The 14,704-nt window shown below is 44.9% G+C and overlaps 1 protein-coding gene across 1 annotated transcript in view; it reads right to left on the minus strand.

The window, feature by feature from the left end:
• Positions 1-14,227, minus strand: part of GNA13 (G protein subunit alpha 13) — a 39,625-nt gene extending 25,398 nt beyond the window's left edge. Inside the window, exons 1-2 of the mRNA XM_079903846.1 lie at positions 13,072-14,227; positions 10,477-10,703 (exon numbers count right to left, since the gene is read on the minus strand). Of these exons, the coding sequence (XP_079759972.1) occupies positions 10,477-10,703; positions 13,072-13,354 (510 nt within the window). The 5' untranslated portion in view covers positions 13,355-14,227. The remainder of the gene's footprint in view (positions 1-10,476; positions 10,704-13,071) is intronic.
• Between the last annotated feature and the right edge of the window lie 477 nt (positions 14,228-14,704).

The raw sequence follows: 14,704 nt of genomic DNA on the forward strand, positions 1-14,704 counted from the left end.
CTCGTTGCTTTCTCTTCTTCTCCTCCAGAGCATTTATCACAGGTGGGATTATTTACTTGTTTGCATCCAAGATCAACGGGAACAAAGATTACTCTCATGTGGTTTGCCAGCAAGTACCCAGCCTGCAGAAAAGCACCTGACTCACTAACAGGTGGCAGGTAACATGTCCCTGAACAGCTGCTGAAAGCTGCCAGGTACCATGATTTCACTAAGGCTTAACTCTTGTTAAAGAGGAATACGTCTCCTGAAATGTGCTACCCAAGGCCTTCTTGTTCTTTTACACTTGCTCTTCAGTTTTCACATTTGAGAAGAAAAGAATTCAGATTATCATGATGAAAAACGGATACTTCTGAAGTAATGCCCTAAACCTTAATATCTGCACATAGTATAAAATACAGTTACATATAAAAATATCAAATGGATATGTATATATATTCCTATCAAAAGAATAAAGTTCTACAGAGTGATTTTTTTTTAAATAAAGCACCTTTTTCAAAAGAAAGCTATCTTACATTAAGGCCAAATGTGCAAAATACAAGAGATGGGAACCTTGGTTTCTTACTAGATTGTAACGCCATCTTAAAATTGATTGTAGCATTTGATCATAACATAACAGTTTAAAAAGTCAAGAAAAAAGTTAAGTATAATTCTCCTTACCCTAGCCTAGAGCTGAAGTGTATATAATCTATACGATGATTCAATGTCCCCAGCATTTTTGAAGCTGTAGCTAACAAAGGCAGTTTTACTGCAAACGTGGCAAGTCAGTATCAGTTAAAAATGGGAAATCATTTGTACTGCAATATTTAACTCAGTAGGCTAAATCACATCACTCTTTTAAAAATATTTCAACTAGGATATATAGTATTTGCAGCTTTGTGAATATGAAGCATTTAATTATTTAGATTTAAAAAAAATTACTAAAAATGAATTTAAGAGACCATCGGACATTTGAACAGCAGACAAGTTTACCTGTCTGAAGCACAGGTGTGTGCATCCTCTCATCTGTGAGGCCTCGCGGAGCCAAGCTGGCCAGGAAACCCCTTGTGAGCAACTCGCTAGCGACCTGGAGAAGCTAGAGCCACTGCTCACTGCCAGCAGCTTCTGTGAGTGTTTCTTTTACTTAATATCAATAAATGGAAACCACCACACTACACAGCGTGAAGCCTAAATGCAAGTCACATGATATAAGAGGACAGACTCTCTATACAATTTCTATTGAGGAAGTTCATTCTATCTAACAGGAAAATAATTTTTAAAAGATTACCCAGGGATCAAAAAATGGTAACCAGGATATTGAAAAGGAAAGCGAAAGTCTCTCACCCCCATGACAGTACTCATTATCCCAGCACTTCTTGTTTAACCTCTCTAGAAGGGAGAAAAGAGATGTCCTATTAACAGGCTAAATGTAGCTGCACTGGTTGGAAGAACCCAAACACACTGGGTTATTTTGGGGGACGGGGGTGACAATACAAGAGTTTTGTTTGCTGGCTAACATTGTTTTTAAATGGCAAAATTAAAATTTCGGGGCTTCCCTGGTGGCGCAGTGGTTGAGAGTCCGCCTGCCAATGCAGGGGACACGGGTTCGTGACCCGGTCTGGGAAGATCCCACAGGCTGCGCAGCGGCTGGGCCCGTGAGCCATGGCCGCTGAGCCTGCGCGTCTGGAGCCTGTGCTCCGCGACGGGAGAGGCCACAGCAGTGAGAGGCCACGTACCGCAAAAAAAAAAAAAAAAAAAAAAAAAATTAAAATTTCATTTTCTTTAGGGGAGCACAATTGAAATTTGTTTATTTTGCTCCATTATTCTTTTAGGCTAATGAAAGTTGGTGTTTTTTTTTTTTTTTTAACAAAGTGGTCAGTAGTTCTAAAATCTCACAAAAAGTAACATGAAATCTTAAAAAAAAATGATTCAGTATTTTATGAATATAAGGAATTTTTTAGGTTGGAAAAGAAGCCCAAATACCCTCCTCAACGTGAGTCCTCACAACACCCCTGCCAGGCCACAGGCACAGGAAATGGCAAAAAGGGAAAGAGGATGCATGTGTGCAGGGGGAAGGGCGCCAGAAACAACCGAGCAGGGAGAGGGAAAGACAGAAAGCGGCACATTTGGCGAGAGTCACGGAGCACCTGCGCCCATGCTGCGGTGACCTCACGACGCCGCTGGCAGGAAGACAACTTTGGCTAATTCAGACCACACATCTGAAGCGTCTCAGGAGCACGTTCTCCAAATTAAATACTTCTGGCTAGAAATCTCAAGGTGCAAATGGGAAAGATCAGTACTGGTGAGTTTTACCATACATCTATACACTGCCTTATTTTCAAAGCATTTTAATTATCATTATTACATTTGATTCCTTAGAATTGTGTTTTAAAAATCATTTACAAATATATACAAGAACTAACCATAAAGATATAGACCTGTCATTTATAAAATGTTTTTTGTTTAAAATAAATACATAAGCAAAGGGCTTTCCGAACTGACATTGCTATAGCTGTCAGGAAGACAGATTAAGCAACATTTTTTAAAAGTTTGTATATTTGTCAAGGAAATGGAAACTATACAATCAATACAGTGAAAGGTAAGGTAAAATTAGCTAATTTGGGTCAGTATGGTAATTTATGTATGAGAAAAACAGTCAAAATAAAATAAGTAGAGAGAAGACTTTCAAACGGACGTCGCGCTGGGTGGGATACTTGGGGTTAATGTTTCTAATGTTAAAAGTTGAGAACATATCATCCCCATTTTCACAAAATGTTAAAAAGGTACTATGAAGAAATGAAGAGCCACATCATGAATTTTCGATCTGGAAACAAAGCACGGTGACGTTGGAAAGGAAACAAGAACTGACGTAACAATGAAAACCTCAAACCTCTCCCTGGTGCTGCCTTCATTAGAGATGCCAAATGGTCTAATGAGACTGTAAGTCATATTCTGCACTGTTTACAATTCAGGATTTTTATATGGGAAATCAAGTTCACAGAGTTAATCAAATCAAAGTTTACAGCACTCTTATCTCGTAGGAAACTACTTATGGCTTGTGGATATGGCATATACTAGGGCTGTTAATGGCTAACGATATTAAAATGATTAATGTGTGTCAGGCACTGTGTCAAAGGCTTTACGTGGATTACCTCATGTAATCCCTACGACGACTAACAAAGGTAGTTGAATCATCCCCATTTCACAGTCACAGAAAGAGAAAGAGAGCCTGGGGGACTCGCTCAATCTCACACAGTGAGAGGCAGAACCCACACGAGTTCCGTCTGGCCACCTAGTTCCACTTTATTGCACAGCACAGCAGAAAACCACATCACATTTTAAGGTCCCCACGTTAAAACCATTTGTAATAATGTTTTACAATATGGAAAATAAATGAATAGATTTGAACATGGTTATTTTCTCATTTGTTTGGAAGATACAAAGTAAAGTTCCATGTAGCAAAACCAAGTATACAAGTCTTATGACTTAGACCAAAAACCAAAATAAATCAGAGAAGGGTAATTCTACTGAAGTATTCTGCTTCTATTGTAGACTAGTTGTGTATGAAAAAGTTCACCCACTGCAGTGATTTAAAAATCTTTTTTATTCGTTTTGCCAAAAGAAGAGAGATTAAATTTGAAAGATTAAGACAAACAACTACCATCGCTGAAAGAGACTGGTAAATGTAGCCAAGGCCACTAAAGTCCAGTTTTCAAAACAAAACTATTTCCTTGATCCATATCAGCTCATTCTAATAATGCTCTGCTAATGTGGATGTAACAAAGTCTCTTAAAAAAAGGCATCTCGTAAAAAAAAAAAACGTTCACAACAAAGACTGAAGTGAATTGTATCATACAGCCAGAAAAAAAAAAAATTTTTCAAAAAAGGAAATAAAAATCACTGCTAATTTCCAGAAATAGGTACTTTCTAACTGGAACAAAAACTTGCAACAAACTACAATCTGGAATGCTCATAAGCAGAATGAAATATGTGACAACTACATGAGAAACACTGCAAAGGAATTCATAAAAATAGCTAAGACTGCTCTGATTATCTCCTCCAAACCAAGAGCAAATCTGCGCAACTGTATACCAGATACGTGCCCATTTCAGAACGTCACTTTCTTACAAAAAATATATGGCTGCTTTTCAGATAACTGGTTGCCATTAAACTTCTATGTTTCAGGGTACGTTGAAAACCATGTTGACTGATGAAACATCAGTTGAGGGTCACTAGTAGTTAGTTTTCAAGGAGGTGAACATTCAAACAGCCTTCACCCTAATGCATGGTGGTTAGGATAAACTGTACCTCTCTAACTTAGTAAATTTACCATTACATTTACGTTTATTACCATTCCCACTGTAACCATAATCTAAGTTCATAAAGTAAAAAAGGAATGGCACAAGGAAACTATGGAAAGTTCGGAATACTAAAAACAACTGTGTGCGTACCGGTGCAGCGCTCTGTATCTGTAAGAAAACCTTACATACATTTAAAATAACATGCTAGAACTTAACTAGGGGAGTGTTAACTATCAGTGCAGGGTGTTGCTCAGAAGAGGAAAGAGCCCTGGAGGGCTTGCAAAGTGGGGCTCTGTGCACAGGCAGTCAGCAGGCTGAGGCTCCAGGGTCTATCCTGTCATCGTTGACTACCTCTGTGAGCCGAAGGAACCTCTCTGTCTCTGAATTTTTTCATCTGTGAAATGAGGACAACAGCCCACATTCCCTTTGTTTTCTTTTACTTAAGGATTAAATGATAGTGTATGTGGTAGAAATAATTAATGTACTCTGACAAGTACAAAGCAATTTTTGTAAAACATAAGGTGTTAAAAAGTGATGTAATTAATTATCAGCACTTGAAGTAATTCTCTGGAGAAAGAAGCTGGCACCTGTTTGGGGTTAATATGACAAGATACGGCAGATTGGATGGGCTGCTGCTTATCTGTGACAGATGAACAGGGACTGTGCAACGCACGAAGTCCTTGGGCCGTTATGCTTTTCTTAAAAGCAAGCTCACAAGTCTCTCTCCTGAGTTAGGTCCACACTCTAGTAAAGAAGAGCAATAAAAGGTAATATAAAAAGCAGCACAAGGACTTCCCTGGTGGCGCAGTGGTTAGGAGTCCCCGTGCCAATGCAGGGGACACAGGTTCGAGCCCTGGTCTGGGAAGATCCCACATGCCACAGAGCAACTAAGCCTGTGCGCCACAACTACTGAGCCTGTGCTCTACAGTCCACGAGCCACACCTACTAAAGCCCACGTGCCTAGAGCCTGTGCTCCGCAACAAGAGAAGCCACCGTAGTCGGAAGCCTGTGCACGGCAATGAAGAGCAGCCCCTGCTCACCGCAACTAGAGAAAGCCCGTGCGCAGCAACGAAGAAGACCTGATGCAGCCATAAATCAATTAATTAATTAATTAAAAAAAAAAAAGGCAGCACAGTATTTTACAATCCCTCTTCAGCACCCAGGGTTCGGATATCCCACAGCTAGTCAAGTTTCTACCAAAAATAAAATCATGTAAACATGAACACACCAACTGGATAGAACAAATCAAGAGATCGACTTAGGCGCGCATGTGTATGTGTCACACACGTGCACACACACAAAATCTCACCAAGTTATATGAAAACTATAAGCACGTGCCAAAACCACCTCTTTGTTTTCAACGTAAACAGCAGTACAGCTCTGGGTTTCCAAGGCCTGGATAACACATGACCATTGTGACATTGGATCAAGTTTACCAAAACCAAATTCCATAGACCTAAATTTAAAAATCTCTACAATTCCTAATGTAACATATAATCCTTGTTATATAGGCTGAACTATTTCATCCTAAGCCTAGAATCAGGAGGTTTTTAGCAACTTGAAGTCAAAGTCCTTCTTTGATTTTATTCGTAAAGAAAATGGACAAAACCCTTCTCCGACAGAAAACTGAAAATAGTTTACAACTGAAAGTAGTAATTCACCCTTTAAAGCAAATCCTATCTAGCGTTAAAGAACAAACAAATGCCTCTAACTCTATAGTATTTCAAATCCATACTGCAGTGCAAACAAAGAAACGAATCCCTCAGCCCAAAGGGAAGTTCCTATTCTACTGAGCACTCAGCTCCTTTTTGCAGGCCGCTGCGTGAGGCTAAATAGGTACTTTGTTACACAGACTGAGGGAAGAGTTGTCTTAATGAAAAAACTAGCTCCTCAGCTTGGAGAAGTGTAACTATCCTCAAGCACAAACTGTACTACTTGAGTATGAAAAATTAAGTCTAACCCAAGGTACCACGATAACAAAGAAAATGGTTTCAGTGGCAGGAATTGCAAAGAAAAGCCCGGTCATCACAGGAAGCTGTATTAACGCTGACACCGTCACAGTAAGTACAGACGCAGCAGTGCTCCTCCCAGAGTCACACGCCTTCTTGTCCTGTGTAACCAGGTCTATGCGTTCTGCTTACATTCCTGGATAAGTAACTGTGTTACACAGTCCAGAACAATCTAACTGGCAGTGACTCCTGCTACATGTCCCCAGTTGCATCGCTTCCCAGCCATCTCTTTAGTCCTCTAAGTTAGCAAATTCCCTAGTTACAGTCACGCGAGTTTTTCTAAAGAGAGGGTATCTCCTCAGTACAGTGGCAGGCTATGGTGAATGTACAGCCAAGGCAGAGCATTACAGACATTTATTTAATTGAGACCTAGAAGAGACCACTTCTTAGGATATACTGTCCTCAGTGTGCTAGCTTATACGAACGAGAAAGGCACCATAAGCTGTAACAACAACTTGAATCTTTAGACTTTTCTTTTTCCACAGTAAGCTATTTAGCTTACCCACAATGAGACTAACCAGAAAAGGAAATGTTTGCCTTTGGGAACTAGGGAAAGAAAACATTCATGTTTGCACCCAAAGTTATTACTAACAAACGAACGGCCTGCTAAAAACTAAAAACCAAAGCTGTGATATCACTACCCTACCCTCGTCCCAAAAACTGATTAAAGGGCGGTCATTCATCTTAAGCAAAAAAGCTGTAGGGAGGCTTAAAAACTGCCCCCATTTTTTTGCATTTAAATTTGCATTAATAAATTTAATAATCAAGGGTTAGTTGAAACCAAAAAGGCTACTTTTTCTTATTTTATCTGCTAACTCCTCTCATTTCCCCCATGACTACTTTTTCTATCCAAGATTCAAGAATATACTACATTGTTAAACATAACAAAAAAGAAAAATTGATTCTGTAATACAAGAACTTCCCATCTCCTGGAAAATTAACAAACTAGCATACAGAAACACTCATGTTTCCCAGGAAAAAAATGAGGACTGTTTCTTTTTTTCTAGAAGAATATTATAACTCAGATCGTCTAAAAAAAATGAGGAAATAAAATGTGTCAGGCCCTACGTTAATGAGAGAAAAAGACCAAAAAAAGGCAGACCAAAGGAGATTCTGCTTTAGAGGGAGATGAAAACACAAATCAAAGAGCTGGAACACCAGGTGAGGCACCAGATGGGGGTCGGCACGCAGGCAGGCAGGCAGGCAGGCTAAGGAAAGGCATCCCCGTCCAGCGCGAGGCCCAGGGAAGGCTCCCCGCAGGAGAGGTTGGGCCCGGCGGAACGGTGGCCCCAGAGCAAACCCACCCCACGGCCTACGGCCTGCCACAGATACAGACCACGGGGCTCCTCCCAGGCTCCCCAGGCAAGGAAGGGAGTTGAGGAAACTGTTCTGTTCTGGTTAAGCAATGATTCCGGCTGAATCTGCTTCAAGGGGCCCATGGACCACATGCAGTCACATTAAAATCTGGTTGGCGCTGTTCTAAGTGAAGGGGGAGACCTAGTAACCAGCTACGGGCCTGAAGAACCCAGGCAGAGGGACTCTGTGAAGACGGCCACGGATGCAGAAGCCCAGGGCACGTGGGATTTGAGAGGTCACAGGGTATGTGATGTGGTCTAATGACAGTGGAATCCTAGGCAAGCCAGTGAGAGTCCGGACTCACACGGAGAGGTTGCACTCTGTTCCAGAAGCTGTGGAGAACAAGCAGAGCTTTCTGAGCAGACCTGGCCGTGTCTGGACAAGATCACCTGGGAGTCCAAGCAGGAGGTACCAGGACATGGAAAGGTGGAAAGGAGGGACTGATGCAAGAGACTTTTGGAGGCAGAAAAGACAGGACTCGGGGCTTTGTGTGTGTGGCGGGAGAAGGAACCAAAGAGGACCCCGAGGAAAAGTTGAAGTAGGCAAAGTGCCTCCCCAGGGTCAACAGCACGCCAAGCACCACGGAGCATCCTGAAGTCTGAGAGCCACTGATCCAGCGCACTCACTGAGCACCTACTACCTGTGCCAGGTATACCATTAACAATGCCGAGGAGACACACGGGAAAAAAAATCCCTGTCCTCCAGGAGTTAACACTAGATCTCTCCCTGCTCCTCTTTCCCTGTGTCTCTACCTTTCATCAGAAAAGAAGTATTTCTGGAACTCGTCTCTCCTTGTCTGTGAGGCCTTCTCTGCTCTGAAAGCATCAGCTGGCTCAAGTCAAGAACCTGCAGGTCCTCAGCCTGAGTGGTTTTACCCATTCGTTCTTAATGGCGAATAAATCCTCAGGAATGCCTTCTCCACAACGATGGCCATGAGACTGTAAGATGTGAACGTTCAAATTCAATAAGTGTCACCGAGGTCCAACTTCAATTAAATGGACTTATGGAACTTTCCCACAGAGAACATTACAGTACAGCCGTTTGTTTATTCACTGAATCAATATGTAGCGTGTGCTATTACAGATGGATGCTTTTTCCCTGACCTGGAAGGACGAATAACATCCTGAGAAAATTCATAGTGAAAAGTGTGGTTTGTTGAGAAAATGAATTTAGAAGAGAATAAGCAGCACTTAAAAACAGGACGGAGGGGCTTCCCTGGTGGCGCAGTGGTTGAGAGTCCACCTGCCGATGCAGGGGACACGGGTTCGTGCCCCGGTCCGGGAGGATCCCACATGCCGCGGAGCAGCTGGGCCCGTGAGCCATGGCCGCTGAGCCTGCACGTCCGGAGCCTGTGCTCCGCAACGGGAGAGGCCACAGCAGTGAGAGGCCCGCGTACCGCAAAAAGAACCCCAAAAAAACAGGGGGGTGGGTAAAGGGAGATGAGAAGGGGTGTGTGGAAGACAAAAATTAACCCCAAGTCTGAGAATTAGATGGAGGTCACTTGTCAAGTTAATTCATAATATTCAACATATAATGCTGCCAGCTACTCAATTTTAACAATTATGTGAGATTGCCCTTGTCTCTCATTAATGGATAAATTAACAGACAAGATACACACACTAAAGAAGAGAACTATACCAGACAATACATAATCAAGTGCTAGGCTGTATGTTACACACCAGGGCCATAATTCAGAGAAAGTAAAGATTCAGGTCTCAGTTTTATCAAGAGCAAACGTGAACGCTCTTCTAGAACTCTTAATTGCCAAGACTGCTGCTGAGTACAAACTGTAACAGCAAGGACTGCTGGCTGCACATCATCTTGCAGCCACACCCAGAAATGTGAATTGCTTTAATGCCAGTGACATCATCAAACAACTTTCTAAACAGTTTTACTTTTAACTGTCACTTTATTTTGATCACATTACAGTAAAACACTTCAGATCTGAACTCCCTCCAAATTGCATACAGTCTAGATGGCTATCATTCCTGGGACCTTTCCGGTCTTTGCCAAATAAAACCCCGAATACAATCAAAGCATTCACAATTAAATTACAAAACACTTGATTAAAAAAATCTATTTCAATCATTATTTTTGTATCTTTAACCTAGATCAGATCCTTTTCCACTCTCTCTTCAATGTTGTATAATAGCTACAAAGTCTTACGGGAGTCTCGTTTAAGATAAAGTAGATATGATAAATATAAAATAAATTCTAGGTGCTTCCCATGTGAAACAGAGGTATAAGAAATAACAGATTATTTTTGTTTTTTAAGAAGGAACATTTTGTAAAACGTGCTTAGAAGCCTTAAAAAAACACAGCATGCAAATATACAAAAAGCATGACTGTTAAACAGTATTAAGGACTTTAACCTCTTTACAGATTAAATTAATCTGAATCATGAAATAAATACCTCTGAAGACTAAGGATAAAGAGCACATCTGAACAATCAGGTTACTGAACTCTTAATCCAAGAGTAAAAGGTCAGTTTCTAGAAAGATCAATATTGTTGCTGGAATTGAGAGATTACTTCTAAAAGGAGAAAAAAACTAATAATTTGAAAGTGCCTGAGAAAATCATGATGATCTTACTTTCAAAAAGGAAAAATGACCAACTAATTATAACAACTTCACCAAACCTATGGGGTTTACCTTACTTTTATCTTGCTCAGTTTAAAAAGCTCATCTATAGAGCAATCCAAGTTTCTGAGGCTAAAATTCTGGATAGATACATTATATTGTGGAAGTCAGTGAAAAAGGTGTGTTAGAATCAGATGTTAATAAATGCCGTTAAAATAAAATCACAACATTAAAAAAAAAAACCAAATCTCTTACCAATTGAAATTCTCGACGCCGGTCATAGGCATTCTGTATACCACTGTCTGCCCATAATGCTCTTATAGCAGGAAGATACTGTAAAAAAACTCGAGTTTCCACGATTCCCTGGGCCGTCAAGGGGGTCCGTGTATCAAACGCCATCAGCTTGTCTCCATTGAGGTGGTTTGAGGTATCCCCCCAAGGAATGTGAAGCTTCTCTCGAGCATCTACCAGCACCCTCATACCTTTGTTTAAAAAAAAAAAAAAAAAGTGTGATGGGAGTCATTAGATATTCTCAGAGATTTGGTTCTAGTATTATTTCCTTAAACTTCTTAAGTACTCCAGGCCTGCTGCCTCCAAAACTGGAGACCAACATCAAGACAAACAGGAGCAACTTCTCAGAGTGTAAAAAAAAAACTAACAGTTGTTCACAATCATAAAATTAGAGCCTTGCAAAGCAAATACAATTAACACAAGTGCTCCTCCTAAAGGATTTTAACATGTTCTAATTTATAAACTAACTCCTGGGTAGAACGCAGTCACAAGAGAACAAAAACTAGCAAAGGAAAAAGAAATTATGCTGCATAGCCTGATGTCCAGGCTCTGAAGAAAGATCTGCAAGCAAGATTTTATGAGTCTCTCAAAGAGACGTTTATTTATGAGACGTCAAGAACCAAACTTATCACCCTGTGATCTGCTTGGTCCCTGAGCACCCTGCTTAACCCTGAGTCTTCCAGGATCACATTCAAAGCTCAGAAACTTCTCCCATCTCAAGCTTCAAATCAGTGTAACGCAGAGAATGGAGTCAGACCTCCCTAGAAGGAGGAAGACCAACTGCAAAAAAGACGTAGAAGCTGAGATTTCAACTCACAGAGATTAAATCAAACCCATTATTTCTAACACTAGACTGTTACCTTTAGTCCCTCTTAACAATCACAGGACTATTAGGTCATCTGTTTGGTTAACTGAAAAACCGTTTTGCTGTCAATTTTCTGATCACGCCAACTCAAAAAATGCAGATGGCTAGTGACTGCATCTCATCGTCAAAGCTCGAAGTAGGTCACGCGTAGGAGCCCGTGCACATGAAGAACCAGGTGTTTACCTGGCTGACTACCAGTTAACATGCTGGCTCTATTCATTGACAGAATCCCTTCCGTTCAGCTGCACCGTTCAGCTGCATGGGGATACAAAGGTACCTTCGGTTAAGGACTGGCTAGGCAGTCTTCGGCCTTGAAAGAGACCTTAATTAGTTTGGTTCTAAACTTGAAGAGAGGATAAATACAACCACTTTTTACAGCTTAACGTCAGAGGTACTAGGGCTGGCTGTGGTCTGTGAGCTCCTGGCCTAGTGCCCTTCCCCCATCCTTACCCCCCCCACCCCCAAGCAGTTTTCCTCTACTCAATCCCGGGAGAAAAAAAGTGTCACCAAAGAGTGACTTAGGTACTTCCTGAAAAAAAAAAAACCCTTAAAAAAAACGATGCTTGGATAGGCCTGAAATCTATAACCAGCTCCTATATAACTGCTACCCAGATGCAACACAGAACCCTCATGCACCTGAAGTACCAGGCTCTGTATTCAACTCTGCCAAAATGCCTTTTATATAAAGTACAAAATAGGTGCTAGTGAGAAAAATGAGTGCTAATTATCGCTCCAATGACAAAAATAAAATCCCCTCTTGTGTAATTCTTTGAAAGCCCAGAACTAAAATTCTTGTGTGTTTTTCACCTGAGAACAAAGCTTACTCTCAATTTTAAAAATACCCACAAACAGCAGCAGAGCCTATGGTCTAAGCCAACACTAATTCATTGACTCAACCTGTACAGGCTCCGCATCACATTTAGGCCGAAGATTCTTTGTATCAACACACGATTTCATTTAAGTAGTAGAAACAAGTGTGGTACCCCCTCCCTCCCGCCCCCAATTATTAAGCAAAAGAAGAGTGGAACGTGCTGCATGGTGATTACAGGCAAACATCCTGCCCGACCGTGACACTGGGGCGAAAAACCACCGCTAACTTTTTTAGGCTGACTGTATGGTGCACTCTTTCCTGATAGCAGCACAGTAAATAGGACACCCTCAAGTTTCATATCCTTGCCCCAAAGAGCTGTCACACTTCGCCCTTGAGCAGGGTCTCGGGCACAAGTTTCCTGACTGCGGCGGTTCCAGAACTCCCCGGCTCAGGAGTTGGGAGCAGCCCCGACCCCATGTGACTCGGGTCACCCACCAACCGGGGCGGCGAGGCTGGGCGGGCAGCGCCCCGGCGTGGGGTGAGGATGGACGGTCTGGGTTTGGCTCGTCCGGAGGGAGGACAGGAGAGGTCACCCCACGCTCCGGAGCACCCGGCTCGCCGCACTTCCCTCTCGCAGGGGGCGAGGCCAGCGGCGGGGTTGGGGGTGGGGGACCCGCCGCGCCCCCTGGCCGGGCGGCAAGGGGGAGAACGGGTCGCCCCCGGGCATCCTCTCCCCCGGGCCGCGCCCCCTTCCCGCCCGCCGGGCCCGGTCCTCCGCCAGGGACAGAGCGAACGAGGGCGGTGCCCGGCCCCGCGCCGCGGCCCGAGTCCGGGCCCAGCGACCCCCCCGGCCCCCGGCCCCCGGGCCCGGGACCCCCGGCACCTTTGATCACGTTGCTGTAGATGGTGGGGCGGAACTCCTCGCGCGCGCGCTGGTCGAAGTCCTGCCCGTGGATGATGCGCATCTGCTTGAGGAAGGTGGACTTGCCGCTCTCGCCCGCGCCCAGCAGCAGGATCTTCACGAGCCGCTTCACGTAGGTCTTCTCCCGCGACAGGCATTTGTCGATCTCCTTGGACTTGCGCTGCTGCTCGGCCTCGCCGCTCGTCAGCACGCAGCCCGGGAAGCACACGGACAGCACGGACCGCGACGGCAGGAAGTCCGCCATCTTGCCGCCGCCGCCGCCTCGGCGGGCCCCTCCGGCTCCTCCGCCTCCTCCGCGGGCGGCGGGCGGCTCCGGCTCGGCGGCTCGAGGGCGCGGAGCGCTGCGGCGGCCCGAGCGCGCTGGGGGAGGGAGGGAGCCAGCGGACTGACTCGCAGGGCGGGCCGGGCAGGGCGGGCCAGGCTGGCCGGGGAGGGAGGGAAGGAGGGCGGGCCCGGGAGGGGCGGTGGCCCCGGGGCGTGCGCGCGCCCGCAGCCTCCCGGGGGCGCGCGCGCACGCCGCGGCCGCTCCCCCGACTCGCGCCCCGGGCCGGAGACTCACGTTCTCTCGCGAGCCCGCGACCGCCGCCGGGCGCGCGCGGGGAGGTGTCTGCTGGGCGGAGTCTTGTGGTCACGTGACCTCCATCGGGGCCGGGCGCCTCCGCCCGGGGCAGGCACCTGGGGAGCCGGCCTTTCGGTTGCCCTTGAATTGGCTGCACCCACTTAGGTGCAGAAGGGCTACTTCCGACGGCCCGGGCGGCCGGAGACCAGGTCGCGGGCACTGCCCTTTGGGCTCCCCAGCCGTTCCCGCCGTTCTTACTCCTGGTTACTCCCCGCCGCCGGCTGTCACGTAATTTCGAAGTCTTTGGTTCGAAGTTATACAAACAGCGAGCGCGAGCTTGGAAAGTTTTTGGTGCATTTTCTTAAAGTGGGTTCCTTGACATCCCAGAACTGTGACCAGACGTCATCCATCCTCCTCCAGCCCCACCCGCAGCTCCCTTTGTCATTCTCAGACCTTGCCGTTCCTCTGAGATGTGCCAGGAGCGATTGTTGATGTTTCGTTGATGTGGGTTTCCACCCGAGCTGCCGCGCTGAAATCTGGACAGTAGCTGCCGGAGGGTGAGGTCATGGTGAAAATCCCCCTTCACCGGACACTGTGATGCAGGCTCTTCCCTAGAAGGAAGCAGATAAGCAAACAGACCGAGGACAAGAGCCGGCAAATTTTAGGTTTCCTGCCAGATTGCAGAGGATATGACCAGCCGAGGGACTTTTTTTCTATCTTAGTAGCGGATTCAGGCCAGGACACCTGAAGGGCTGCCAGGAGACAAGCGACAAGTGACAGCTGGCTTGGCAGAGAGACTGCATCGCAAGGACCCCGGAAGCCGACTTCTTCTCTCTTAGTATTCTAGTTTACAGTGGAAAAAGGCATTTGGGTCGGTCTCTGTTTATGGTAGTGCAGCCCTAATGCTCCTTGATTGGGGCTTCTGGGGCTCAGAAACTTCTGTGTCAGGCACTGAGGTGAGAAGGAGGTCAGCAGTCTGAGAGGCTCATGAACACGTTTAAATTTAAAAATCAGTGCTAATCAGTTTACTGGCCG

Source organism: Stenella coeruleoalba (genome assembly GCF_951394435.1).
Source record: "Stenella coeruleoalba genome assembly, chromosome: 19".
Lineage (NCBI taxonomy): Eukaryota > Metazoa > Chordata > Mammalia > Artiodactyla > Delphinidae > Stenella > Stenella coeruleoalba.